General features: G+C 45.7%; 1 protein-coding gene across 1 annotated transcript; it reads left to right on the top strand.

Moving 5' to 3' along the window:
• The first annotated feature begins 38 nt into the window (after positions 1-38).
• On the top strand, positions 39-14064 carry rnf170 (ring finger protein 170). Its single transcript, XM_055944235.1, has 7 exons — positions 39-141; positions 674-834; positions 1061-1145; positions 1390-1501; positions 7041-7114; positions 12184-12315; positions 12726-14064. The coding sequence occupies exons 2-7, from the start codon at positions 698-700 to the stop codon at positions 12993-12995; spliced, it is 810 nt and encodes a 269-aa protein (XP_055800210.1). The 5' UTR covers positions 39-141; positions 674-697; the 3' UTR covers positions 12996-14064.
• Positions 14065-14311: the final 247 nt, after the last annotated feature.

Genomic DNA, 14311 nt, shown 5'->3' on the forward strand with positions numbered 1-14311 from the left:
AATACATTGGGTTGAATTTAGAGCAGGCAGTAATTGGGACGCCATTTAGAGTTAGGCTGGAAAAGGACCTTTCTAAGAATGCGGAAGTGGAGCAGTGAATTCCTATAGATCTTTCTTATTGTACTTCAGTGCAATGGACAGGTAACCATAACCTTCAGCAAACTGCTAACATTTTGCCTAAACCAAACCTTAATTATGACCAAAAAGGACATTTTTTTTTCAAATAGATAGGGTGATACTTTTAGCTTGTAAACATTAACGTACCTGACTTAATTTAGCCCCTTTTCGTTCTTATTATCTGCATTGGCTATAGTTTAGCAATACGACAGATATAGCCTAAGTCATAATTAGCTATAAACTCTGGCTCTGCGTTGAGTGGTTTGCGTTCTGTACCTAGCTAACGGTAACTTTTTTTACTTATTTTATTTTTTATTTCACCTTTATTTAACCAGGTAGGCCAGTTGAGAACAAGTTCTCATTTACAACTGCGACTTGGCCAAGATAAAGCAAAGCAGTGCGACACAAACAACAACACAGAGTTACACATGGAGTAAACAAACGTACAGTCAAATAACACAATAGAAACGTTGCCTCACTATAGCTAGCTAGATAGGTGGAGTTTGGGCTGGATGTAGCTAAGTGACTCATATTTACTCTCTCTGTTCTAAACCAGTTCTATAGGATATGATTAAGTGGGATGGATGAAAACAATGAATGTGGCGAGGTGGACTATTTGCTGCAAGCTGAAGACTCACTCATAGAGGGAGTCAGCAACCCAGTCCTGTTGGTTGTCGTTCTCAGTGTCACGTTCCTGTGTGGACTGGTAACTCTGCTCTGCAGGTCTAGTAATTATTGACATTCTTATGGGAATAAATGGTGTTGTGATGTTTTTTTGTAACCAGTTATTAATTTATTTTTTATTTTTATTACTTTCTTAAATCAAACATGTATTTTGTTTTCAACTGATATGCCAGTGAATGTTGTAGTTGGCAAGTTGTAGGCGGGTTTCTAATATCTGAAACTAAAGATGTTTTTTTTATTTTATTCTACACATCTCTACCTGCAGAAATGAGCAGTATAACATCCACCCAGAGAACCAGGAACATGTTCGTGCTGTCCGGCAACAGCTACAGTCCGAATCTCAGGTGTGACGATCTGCCGCTGTAACTGTCCCATTCGCAGCTCCTTTGTACTTTCTGGATCATGTTCATTAGGCACCAAATGGAAGACAATGTACTGATACAAAGAGGGACTATCTGAACTAGTTTAATCCATTTCAAAACGTTTTTCTATTGTGTGCCCTAATGAACAGGACCCTGGTATTATATCTCATTAGTTTCTCCTCCATGAAAGTATCATACCACATCCCTCGCTCTGTCCGTCCCTCAGGAAGCTGAACCAGCCGAACCCAGGCAACAGTTCTATACAGACATGTCCTGTCCAGTGTGTCTACAGCAGGCCGTGCTGCCTGTGGAAACTAACTGCGGCCACCTCTTCTGTGGTAAGTGTGGCTGTCGCACTAGACTGATAGAAACAAGGAATCAGAACCAGGCCATAGCAGAGTATGTGAGTGGAGCGAGTAGTTGGACGCTGCTCAATTTGACTGGAGCGAGTTTCCTACAGGCCAGAGCGTCCGCCTCTTCGTCCGCTTCAATTTTACTCCAGTAGCGCTCAATTCACGAGTTCTTTATTGACGTTATTGTCCCCATGGGGAGATTTTGATGCAGTGTCATGTATACGTTTAAAGTGGTGTTTAAATAACCAAACAAATTGACAATACAACTTTCATAACAGTTACATACCAATAAAAAGAGACTAGACTGCTGGCCTTACTGGGTCAATAGGAACATTAGACTGCTGGCCTTACTGGGTCAATAGGAACGTTAGCCTGCTGGCCTTACTGGGTCGATATTAACATTAGCCTGCTGGCCTTACTGGGTGGATAGGAACATTAGCCTGCTGGCCTTACTGAATCGATATTAACATTAGCCTGCTGGCCTTACTGAATCGATATTAACATTAGCCTGCTGGCCTTACTGGGTGGATAGGAACATTAGCCTGCTGGCCTTACTGGGTCTATAGGAACATTAGCCTGCTGGCCTTACTGGGTCTATAGGAACATTAGCCTGCTGGCCTTACTGGGTGGATAGGAACATTAGCCTGCTGGCCTTACTGGGTCTATAGGAACATTAGCCTGCTGGCCTTACTGGGTGGATAGGAACATTAGCCTGCTGGCCTTACTGGGTGGATAGGAACATTAGCCTGCTGGCCTTACTGGGTCTATAGGAACATTAGCCTGCTGGTCTTACTGGGTGGATAGGAACATTAGCCTGCTGGCCTTACTGAGTCTATAGGAACATTAGCCTGCTGGTCTTACTGGGTGGATAGGAACATTAGCCTGCTGGCCTTACTGGGTGGATAGGAACATTAGCCTGCTGGCCTTACTGAGTGGATAGGAACATTAGCCTGCTGGCCTTACTGAGTCTATAGGAACATTAGCCTGCTGGCCTTACTGAGTCTATAGGAACATTAGCCTGCTGGCCTTACTGAGTCTATAGGAACATTAGCCTGCTGGCCTTACTGGGTGGATAGGAACATTAGCCTGCTGGCCTTACTGAATCGATATTAACATTAGCCTGCTGGCCTTACTGAATCGATATTAACATTAGCCTGCTGGCCTTACTGAATCGATATTAACATTAGCCTGCTGGCCTTACTGGGTGGATAGGAACATTAGCCTGCTGGCCTTACTGAGTCTATAGGAACATTAGCCTGCTGGCCTTACTGGGTGGATAGGAACATTAGCCTGCTGGCCTTACTGGGTGGATAGGAACATTAGCCTGCTGGCCTTACTGAGTCTATAGGAACATTAGCCTGCTGGCCTTACTGGGTGGATAGGAACATTAGCCTGCTGGCCTTACTGGGTGGATAGGAACATTAGCCTGCTGTCCTTACTGGGTGGATAGGAACATTAGCCTGCTGTCCTTACTGAGTGGATAGGAACATTAGCCTGCTGGCCTTATTGAGCCTATAGGAACATTAGCCTGCTGGCCTTACTGAGTGGATAGGAACATTAGCCTGCTGGCCTTACTGGGTGGATAGGAACATTAGCCTGCTGGCCTTACTGGGTGGATAGGAACATTAGCCTGCTGGCCTTACAGGGTCGATAGGAACATTAGCCTGCTGGCCTTACAGGGTGGATAGGAACATTAGCCTGCTGGCCTTACAGGGTCGATAGGAACATTAGCCTGCTGGCCTTACTGAGTCTATAGGAACATTAGCCTGCTGGCCTTACTGGGTGGATAGGAACATTAGCCTGCTGGCCTTACTGAGTCTATAGGAACATTAGCCTGCTGGCCTTACTGGGTCGATAGGAACATTAGCCTGCTGGCCTTACAGGGTGGATAGGAACATTAGCCTGCTGGCCTTACTGAGTCTATAGGAACATTAGCCTGCTGGTCTTACTGAGTCTATAGGAACATTAGCCTGCTGGCCTTACTGGGTGGATAGGAACATTAGCCTGCTGGCCTTACTGAGTCTATAGGAACATTAGCCTGCTGGCCTTACTGGGTCGATAGGAACATTAGCCTGCTGGCCTTACTGGGTGGATAGGAACATAATCCAGAGCTATTTAGGAGGGATATCACACCTGGCACAAATGATTGTCTAGTTGTGCTTTTCCTGCCGAGGGGGGCCCTATACCTGCATCCAGAGGGGAGTAGTTCAAAGTCCGGGTACAGGGGGTGGCTTGGGTCTAAAATGATTTTGTGAGCCTTGCGGAGGGCCCTGACCTTAAAGATCTCATCCAGGCCTGTCTGTTTGACTCCAAGTACCTTGCTTGCTGTGGTGATAATCCTCAGCATATTTCTCTGGCTGACAGTGGAATTGCCAAACCAACAAACAATACAAAAAGTTCATGGCATGCCGGCCCAACATGCATTTATGGTATACTTGTGTGCTGCCATAGCTCTTTGCTTTAGCTACTGTCATCTAGTATGCTAAATATTTTCATAAACTGATAAAACACAGGTGAAAAATCAAGGTGAGTTACAATGTTCCCTTTTTTCGGCACTGAGAAAATATCAGGTCTGCTGAGCACAAACTTGAACATTGTTAAAATTCTGTGCAACTTGTAGCACACATTTACTGTGAACATTGAGGCTGTACCTGCTTTAAGTTACAGGTTTAACAGTGGCCATGTAGACTACTGTGTCTATTTGATCATAATGTAGACCTACCAGAGTGGCCTACCATCAAAAACAATGGATAAATGCATCCCATAACATTTTAACATGGAAATAGCTGTTCTATCATTCATCCTACACTAGCAGCAAATGTGAGGTCTTCAATGTAGCCCTATAGTGCATGAGAATTTTGAAGAAAAAAACTACATGCAGGGGCTTGACATTACCCTGTTGATCCACTTGTCCTTCAGACGAGGCGGTGACTGAAAATGTTTTATTTTTTGATGCAAGAAACCACGACAAAATAAAATGCATTATTATACCATTATTACAGAGAATCAGACAAATGATGTAACCCTCTGCGTTTTGGCTACTTCGCTTATTAAAGCCTGTCTCAAAATACAACACTGGCCCTTTAAGACAAAAAAAAAGCTCTTTACCTGACTAGCTTTTTAAAAATGTCTGGAATTGTATATGTGTGGTGCTCTTGTTGGAAGCAATCACTCCCCTATAGCTGACTACAAATGATCTATAACTGGGCTAATAACTCACTAAATAGCAAAGGATATTAAAAAAATGTGCACACTTGGCCTAATGCAGCTCTCAGTTTGATCTCAAAACAAGCTGCATCTACTCACGACCGCTCATGCTGTAAGCACAGTCCAGTTCAAAGTAAATGGCACAGATCCATATATGGCAATGGTCAATTTGAATATAGGCCTACTGCAGCTCTCATTGGTTATGGCGCACCAGTCTGTGTAGAGTACAGCTGAGTAGTGCGTGTCAATGCAATAGAATCTTACTCCAATGTGTTACTACAACACAACCTCTTGCATAGTTCGTTTTTGTTTCGGGGTGTTGTATTGAAAGTGGCTAATATTGCGTTGATTCGATCACATTTGCCACTGTAAAGGGAAACGTTGACAGTGTTAACAGGAGAAACTCTAGAACAATGGTGACCAACCCTCTTCTGAGTCCAGGTCACTTTGAGTCAAAATGCAAGCGGAGATCTACCATTCAGATTTTTTTTTTTTTTTTACATGATTAAAAAAAATGTAAGCCTATGCAACATTAACCAATTAAAAACAGTTCTGGAGCAATGAGGTTTGTGCAGTAAACTATAGGCCCAACACATTGTCACCGCATATTTGTCACCACATGGCTTTGCTTGAATTGCCCTGCCAATGCATTGTTGTTTGGACAATTTCAAAAAATATATCTCTCTAAATTTGAGGTAGGCTATATGATCACACCGGTAAAAGATCCGTTGTATTACTTGTGAAGCACAGCTGAGTGAGCATACATTTAAATTATTAGCTTTTTATACTGAACAAAAATAGAAATGCAACAAGATTTTACAGAGTTACAGTTCATATGAGGATATCAGTCAATTTAAATAAATGCGTTAGGCCCTAATCTATGGATTTCACATGACTGGGCAAGGGTGCAGCTATGGATGGGCCTTGGAGGGCATAGGCCCACCCACTGGGGAGCCAGGCCCAGCCAATCAGAATGAGTCTCTCCCCACAAAAGGACTTTATTACAAACAGAAATATTCCTTACCTGTGGCCAATGACCTTGAGCCTTCTTGGACTGGCACTTCTGATGTAAATCTATGGCAGCACCCACGGGGGCTTGAACTGCCTAGCTCTCCCTGAAGATTCTGTGGTGACCTGGTATCCCCATGAGTGACACTGAGCCAATCACGGCGCAACTAGAGAAAATGACCAATGCCTCCGCTCTGTGCTTTCGCTGGCTGCCCCTCCTCCACAGGAAGCACTGAGCTCAGGCTGAAAACTGCATTTTGGAGCGGCTTTATTAACTAAAGGATTTATTTTATTTTATATATTTGACATTGTTTGCAAACTGATATGTAACACAAATTAATGTCAAAATAACATGCAAAATAGGCCAATTAAAAAATATATATATATTATGAGCGCTTCTCACAGTAACCTTTTCCTGTTGTTAATTAAAATAATTTTTATTCAAATAATTTGGTTTCAAATAATTTGGTTTCAATAACTTGGACATGGAGTGGAAATCTCAGTGCTAGAGGCGTCACTACAGACCCTGGTTCGATCCCGGGCTGTATCACAACCTGCCATGATCGGGAGTCCCATAGGGCGGCGCATAATTAGCCCAGCGTCGTCCGGGTTTGGCTGGGGTAGGCCGTCATTGTAAATAAGAATTTGTTCTTAACTGACTTGCCTAGTTAAATAAATAAAAATAAAAAGCCCTGCATGTATTTTTCTTCCCCGGAGCGGTTGGAAAGGATGTGGACCGCCGGAGCAGTGTGCAAGCAGAGCTCCATGAGCAAGGGGTTTCCGACCACTCAACTCTGCTCACATACTCTAGGCAAGGCCTCTCCAACCCTGTTCCTGGAGAGCTACCATCCTGTAGGTTTTAACTCCAACCCTGTTCCTGGAGAGATACCCTCCTGTAGGTTTTAACTCCAACCCTGTCCCTGGAGAGATACTGTCCTGTAGGTTTTCACCCTAATCTAGTACACCTGATTCTAATAATTAGCTGGTTGATAAGCTGAATCAGGTTAGTTACAACTGGGGTTGAAAGGAAAACCTACAGGAGGGTAGCTCTCCAGGAACTGGGTTGGAGTTTAAACTTACAGGAGGGTATCTCTCCAGGAACAGGGTTGGAGTTAAAACCTCCCGGAGGGTTTCTCTCCAGGAACAGGGTTGGAGTTAAAACCTACAGGAGGGTAGCTCTCCAGGAACATGGTTGGACAGCCCTGCTCTAGGCCATAAGAACAAGGAATTAGAATCAGGCCAACTATTGAATGATTCAGCTATTGGATAGATCCATCTGGTTTTGATCAAGTTTTCCTTTATTTTGAAGGTTCTTGTATAATTGCGTATTGGAGATATGGGACGTGGTTCGGCGCAATCAATTGTCCCATCTGCAGACAAATGGTGAGAGTAAATGCTGCTTCCAACTTTCCCTTCTTTCAAACACATGTATTATCATACACACTTAGTAATCCAATTTATCCATCCACACATGGCGTAGCAGTGTAGACGTGTTTTGTTTCATCCTCTCGTGTACGTTTGTATTTTTCGTATTTCTTGTATATATTTTAATTTTTTTCTCTATCTCTTTTTGATTTTTAATTCGATTATACATTCCGGTAACCTACCTCACCCAATGTGATACGGAATCGCTATTATTTTTTAACTTTGGAACACATTCAAGAACCCCCAGTAGCTAACCAGCTAATCAGCTACAAGCTATTTAGTCATTTTTAGCCGCTGCTAGCAGCTTTTACCTTCTGCACAGACACCAGCCCTGTTATTAGCCTGGATATTACTCACCAATTTACCAGCATCGGACTGTCTCTCCACAACAACGCCGGATTCTTGCCGTAATCCTTGAGCCACTACTTCTGATCCTCACAGCTAGTTTGCAGCTAGCGCCACTGCCATGAAGCTAGCACGAAGCTAGCACCAGTTAGCAAACACAATTCTACAATACCTCTTTCGCCATCGCCATCCGGCTTGGATTCTCTGTCGACACGACCACGTCTGGTCTGCAGACGAATACCCCATCCGCTGTGCCCTCAACCGGCCTCCGTCTGAGCAGACCCCCTCCGTCTGAGCAGACCACCCTCCGGGCTACTAACTTTAAACGCCGCGTGCTAGCGTAGTGGCGGCTTCCCTGCTCCATCTATGGCTGCCCCCTGGACACTATGATCACTTGGCTACATAGCTGATGCCTGCCGGACTGTCCATTAATTCACGGTACTCCATTCTGTTTATTTGTGTTTTATCTGTCGGCTCTGTGTTTTAACTCAGGCTCTGTCTATAGTTAATCCGACCCTCTCTGCCTAGTCGTCACCATTTTTACCTGCTGTTGCTGTGTTAGCTGACTAGCTGCTGTTATCTCACCTGTTGTTTTAGCTAGCTCTCCCAATCAAGACCTGCAATCACTTTATGCCTTACTGTATGTCTCTCTCAAATATCAATATGCCTTGTATACTGTTGTTCAGGCTAGTTATCATTGTTTTGGTTTGCAATGGACCACGTAGTTCCACTCTCCGTACCTCTGATACCTCCTTTGTCCCACCTCCCACACATGCGGTGACCTCACCCATTGAGACCAGCATGTCCAGAGATACAACCTCTCTTATCATCACCCAGTACCTGGGCTTGCCTCCGCTGTACCCGTGCCCTACCATACCCCTGTCTGCACATTATGCCCAGAATCTATTCTACCACGCCCATAAATCTGCTCCTTTTATTCCTTGTCCCCAATGCTCTAGGCGACCAGTTTTGATAGCCTTTAGCCGCACCCTCATCCTACTACTCCTCTGTTCCTCGGGTGATGTGGAGGTAAACCCAGGCCCTGCATGTCCCCAGGCACCCTCATTTGTTGACTTCTGTGATCGAAAAAGCCTTGGCCTCATGCATGTCAACATCAGAAGCCTCCTCCCTAAGTTTGTCTTACTCACCGCTTTAGCACACTCTGCCTTAGCACACTCTGCCAACCCTGATGTCCTTGCCGTGTCTGAATCCTGGCTTAGGAAGGCCACCAAAAATTCAGAGATTTCCATACCCAACTATAACACTTTCCGTCAAGATAGAACTGCCAAAGGGGGAGGAGTTGCAATCTACTGCAGAGACAGCCTGCAAAGTTCTGTCATACTTTCCAGGTCTAATTTAAAAAATGTATCTCTCCAGAAATAAGTCTCTCACTGTTGCCGCCTGCTACCGACCCCCCCTCAGCTCCCAGCTGTGCCCTGGACACCATCTGTGAATTGATCGCTCCCCATCTAGCTTCAGAGTTTGTTCTGTTAGGTGACCTAAACTGGGATATGCTTAACACCCCGGCAGTCCTACAATCTAAGCTAGATGCCCTCAATCTCACACAAATCATCAAGGAACCCACCAGGTACAACCCTAAATCCGTAAACATGGGCACCCTAATAGACATTATCCTGACCAACTTGCCCTCCAAATACACCTCTGCTGTCTTCAATCAAGATCTCAGCGATCACTGCCTCATTGCCTGTATCCGCTACGGGTCCGCGGTCAAACGACCACCCCTCATCACTGTCAAACGCTCCCTAAAACACTTCTGCAAGCAGGCCTTTCTAATCGACCTGGCCCGGGTACCCTGGAAGGATATTGACCTCATCCCGTCAGTTGAGGATGCCTGGTCTTTCTTTAAAAGTTACTTCCTCACCATATTAGACAAGCATGCTCCGTTCAAGAAATGCAGAACTAAGAACAGATATAGCCCTTGGTTCACTCCAGACCTGACTGCACTCGACCAGCACAAAAACATTCTGTGGCGAATTGCAATAGCATCGAAGAGCCCCCGCGATATGCAACTGTTCAGGGAAGTCAGGAACCAATACACGCAGTCAGTCAGGAAAGCAAAGGCCAGCTTTTTCAAGCAGAAATTTGCATCCTGTAGCTCTAACTCCAAAAAGTTCTGGGATACTGTAAAGTCCATGGAGAACATGAGCACCTCCTCCCAGCTGCCCACTGCACTGAGGCTAGGTAACACGGTCACCACTGATAAATCCGTGATAATCGAAAACTTCAACAAGCATTTCTCAACGGCTGGCCATGCCTTCCTCCTGACGACTCCAACCTTGGCCAACAGCCCCCCCCCCCCCCCCCCCCCCCGCTGCTACTCGCCCAAGCCTCCCCAGCTTCTCCTTTACCCAAATCCAGATAGCAGATGTTCTGAAAGAGCTGGAAAACCTGGACCCATACAAATCAGCTGGGCTTGACAATCTGGACCCCCTATTTCTGAAACTGTCCGCCGTCATTGTCGCACCCCCTATACCAGCCTGTTCAACCTCTCCTTCGTATCATCTGAGATCCCCAAGGATTGGAAAGCTGCCGCGGTCATCAAAGGGGGAGACACCCTGGACCCAAACTGTTACAGACCTATATCCATCCTGCCCTGCCTATCTAAGGTCTTTGAAAGCCAAGTCAACAAACGGATCACTGACCATCTCGAATCCCACCGTACCTTCTCCGCTGTGCAATCCGGTTTCCGAGCCGGTCACGGGTGCACCTCAGCCACGCTCAAGGTACTAAACGATATCATAACCGCCATCGATAAAAGACAGTACTGTGCAGCCGTCTTCATCGACCTGGCCAAGGCTTTCGACTCTGTCAATCACCATATTCTTATCGGCAGACTCAGTAGCCTCGGTTTTTCTAATGACTGCCTTGCCTGGTTCACCAACTACTTTGCAGACAGAGTTCAGTGTGTCAAATCGGAGGGCATGTTGTCTGGTCCTCTGGCAGTCTCTATGGGGGTACCACAGGGTTCAATTCTCGAGCAGACTCTTTTCTCTGTATATATCAATGATGTTGCTCTTGCTGCGGGTGATTCCCTGATCCACCTCTACGCAGACGACACCATTCTGTATACTTCTGGCCCTTCCTTGGACACTTTGCTATCTAACCTCCAAACGAGCTTCAATGCCATACAACACTCCTTCCGTGGCCTCCAACTGCTCTTAAACGCTAGTAAAACCAAATGCATGCTTTTCAACCGTTCGCTGCCTGCACCCGCACGCCCGACTAGCATCACCATCCTGGACGGTTCCGACCTAGAATATGTGGACATCTATAAGTACCTAGGTGTCTGGCTAGACTGCAAACTCTCCTTCCAGACTCATATCAAACATCTCCAATCCAAAATCAAATCTAGAGTTGGCTTTCTATTTCGCAACAAAGCCTCCTTCACTCACGCCGCCAAACTTACCCTAGTAAAACTGACTATTCTACCGATCCTCGACTTCGGCGATGTCATCTACAAAATAGCTTCCAATACTCTACTCAGCAAACTGGATGCAGTTTATCACAGTGCCATCTGTTTTGTTGCTAAAGCACCTTATACGACCCACCACTGCGACCTGTATGCCCTAGTCGGCTGGCCCTCGCTACATGTTCGTCGTCAGACCCACTGGCTCCAGGTCATCTACAAGGCTATGCTAGGTAAAGTGCCGCCTTATCTCAGTTCACTGGTCACGGTGGCTACACCCACCCGTAGCACGCGCTCCAGCAGGTGTATCTCACTGATCATCCCTAAAGCCAAAACCTAATTTGGATGCCTTTCCTTCCAGTTCTCTGCTGCCTGCGACGGGAACGAATTGCAAAAATCTCTGAAGTTGGAGACTTTTATCTCCCTCAACAACTTTAAACATCTGCTATCCGAGCAGCTAACCGATCGCTGCAGCTGTACATAGTCCATCGGTATATAGCCCACCCAATTTACCTACCTCACCCCCATACTGCTTTTATTTATTTACTTTTCTGCTCTTTTGCACACCAGTATCTCTTCTTGCACATGATCATCTGATGATTTATCACTCCAGTGTTAATCTGCTAAATTGTAATTATTCGATTTATTGCCTACCTCCTCATGCCTTTTGCACACATTGTATATAGATTCTCTTTTTTTTCTACCATGTTATTGACTTGTTAATTGTTTACTCCATGTGTATCTTGGCCAGGTCGCAGTTGCAAATGAGAACTTCTTCTCAACTAGCCTACCTGGTTAAATAAAGGTGAAATAAAAAAGCATTGTTAAAAACAAAACAGTACCTTTACTATTCTTTTGGGTTTTTCTTTTGGATGCTGAAATAAAAATGGAAAATAACATTTCCAACAGATGCGTTGTTGTTCTCGCGCACATTTCTCTCCAATGTGAACAGGTGACCCTGTTGACCCCATGTCTCCTATGTGAACAGGTGACCCCCCCCGTTGACCCCATGTCTCTCCTATGTGAACAGGTGACCCTGTTGACCCCATGTCTCCTATGTGAACAGGTGACCCCTGTTGACCCCATGTCTCTCCAATGTGAACAGGTGACCCCTGTTGACCCCATGTCTCTCCTATGTGAACAGGTGACCCCCGTTGACCCCATGTCTCTCCTATGTGAACAGGTGACCCCGTTGACCCCATGTCTCCTATGTGAACAGGTGACCCCGTTGACCCCATCTCTCCTATGTGAACAGGTGACCCTGTTGTTCCCACTCTTCCACGAGGAAGTATCCCCTCAGCAGGTACAGGATGGAACGGTTGAACCTGTCTTCATCCTCCGGGATCTCAGCGACTACAACCGCAGGTTCTCCGGACAACCCAGATCTGTGAGTTTTTAATTTGCCACATCAGTATTTCTCTCATGCACTTAGAGAGAATTGTTATTACCGGATAAACTGAGAGAGAGAGAGAGTCTACACCAAATTGCAACTGATTCCTTGAAATGTAATTCATTAAATTGAATCATAGTTACTCACTCCCCGTTCTGCGCTGTGATGTCATATTTAAACACTACTAAGGTTACGGTAGCCTGGTCCCAGAAATAGTTTACCGTCTCACTAAACTGTATTACGTGCCAATGATCATATGAGTTGGCAAAACGGCACAAACAGATCTGGGACCAGGCTAGGTAATGGCCATAGGAGGTGGGGAGGACTGAATAAACAGATCTGGGACCAGGCTAATGTTACTGCTTAAACACAGACATTTTTAACTCCACTGCTCTCCCTGCTCTCAGCTGATGGACCGGCTGCGTGACGTGCCCACGTTGCTGCGCCACCTCTTCAGGGAGATGTTCTCCGTCGGAGGCCTGTTCTGGATGTTTCGGATCCGTGTCCTGCTGTGTCTGATCGGGGCTTTGACTTACCTGATCTCCCCTCTGGACTTCATCCCTGAGGCTCTGTTCGGCCTGCTAGGCTTCCTGGACGACTTCTTCATCATCCTGCTTCTCTTCATCTATATCTCGATCATGTATAGAGAGGTGGTGACCCAGAGACTGGCAGGGTGATGAAGAGAGGTGGTGACCCAGAGACTGGCAGGGTGATGAAGAGAGGTGGTGACCCAGAGACTGGCAGGGTGATGAAGAGAGGTGGTGACCCAGAGACTGGCAGGGTGATGGAGAGAAGGGGTGACCCAGAGACTGGCAGGGTGATGGAGAGAAGGGGTGACCCAGAGACTGGCAGGGTGATGGAGAGAGGTGGTGACCCAGAGACTGGCAGGGTGATGGAGAGAAGGGGTGACCCAGAGACTGGCAGGGTGATGGAGAGAGGTGGTGACCCAGAGACTGGCAGGGTGATGAATAGAGGTGGTGACCCAGCAACTGGCAGGGTGATGAAGAGAGGTGGTGACCCAGAGACTGGCAGGGTGATGAAGAGAGGTGGTGACCCAGAGACTGGCAGGATGATGAAGAGAGGTGGTGACCCAGAGACTGGCAGGGTGGTGAATAGAGGTGGTGACCCAGAGACTGGCAGGGTGATGAAGACAGGTGGTGACCCAGAGACTGGCAGGGTGATGAAGACAGGTGGTGACCCAGAGACTGGCAGGGTGATGAAGAGAGGTGGTGACCCAGAGACTGGCAGGGTGATGAAGAGAGGTGGTGACCCAGAGACTGGCAGGGTGGTGAAGAGAGGTGGTGACCCAGTGACACAATGTGGTGACACAATGCCAGAACCAGTGACCTATAATCGATTAGTTTCATGTCAAAGGCACTCGGTGAGGAGGGTGCTCTGTGTCTGTTGCTTTGGATTGGAGTTCCACCATGCAAAAGATTGGGGACTAGTTGCTGTGTCTGCTGGCATCAAAATGTCTATGATTGAGAGTCCTAAAGTTAATATTCAGTCATAATGTCTGCTTGTTTCATCAGTTGAGATGTAATCCTTTTGAATCTGAAAGTGTGTGTGTTTAAAAAAATATATATATATTATTATTATTTAAAAACATTTTTTTAGGAATTGACTAGTTACCAAGCAGCTGCTGGATTCAATCTAGTCTTTGTATAAATAGCTGGACTACCCTGTAGCATGGCATGTAAAATCAATCTGGGAAAAATATGTGACATGTTAAAGAGACTGTTATCTCATTGTCTTATGTGATTACTGTGAAATAATATTATTATTAATGAGGAAAGAAAACCGTAGACTTATTTAAACAAAATTAATGACCGTTGTTACAGATTAAAATGATTTTAACTATTTTAGTTTAAGGGCTAGTCTTTAAGAAATGTAAAACATTTTTTTTTTGTTAAAAAACTCCAAAAGCAAAAAAACGTGTAGATCCACATTCCTATTGAGTTACAACCCCAGACCCCCCCCCCCCACATTCCTA

Source organism: Salvelinus fontinalis, chromosome 2 (assembly GCF_029448725.1).
Source record: "Salvelinus fontinalis isolate EN_2023a chromosome 2, ASM2944872v1, whole genome shotgun sequence".
Classification (NCBI taxonomy): Eukaryota; Metazoa; Chordata; class Actinopteri; order Salmoniformes; family Salmonidae; genus Salvelinus; species Salvelinus fontinalis.

Bases quoted from the DNA above. Each gene is read 5' to 3' on its own strand.
- rnf170 (XM_055944235.1), top strand. From the start codon at position 698: ATGGATGAAAACAATGAATGTGGCGAGGTGGACTATTTGCTGCAAGCT. The intron at 1,502-7,040 runs GTAAGTGTGGCT...TTTATTTTGAAG, and splicing joins CTGCGGCCACCTCTTCTGTG to GTTCTTGTATAATTGCGTAT. The intron at 12,316-12,725 runs GTGAGTTTTTAA...CCCTGCTCTCAG, and splicing joins TCTCCGGACAACCCAGATCT to CTGATGGACCGGCTGCGTGA.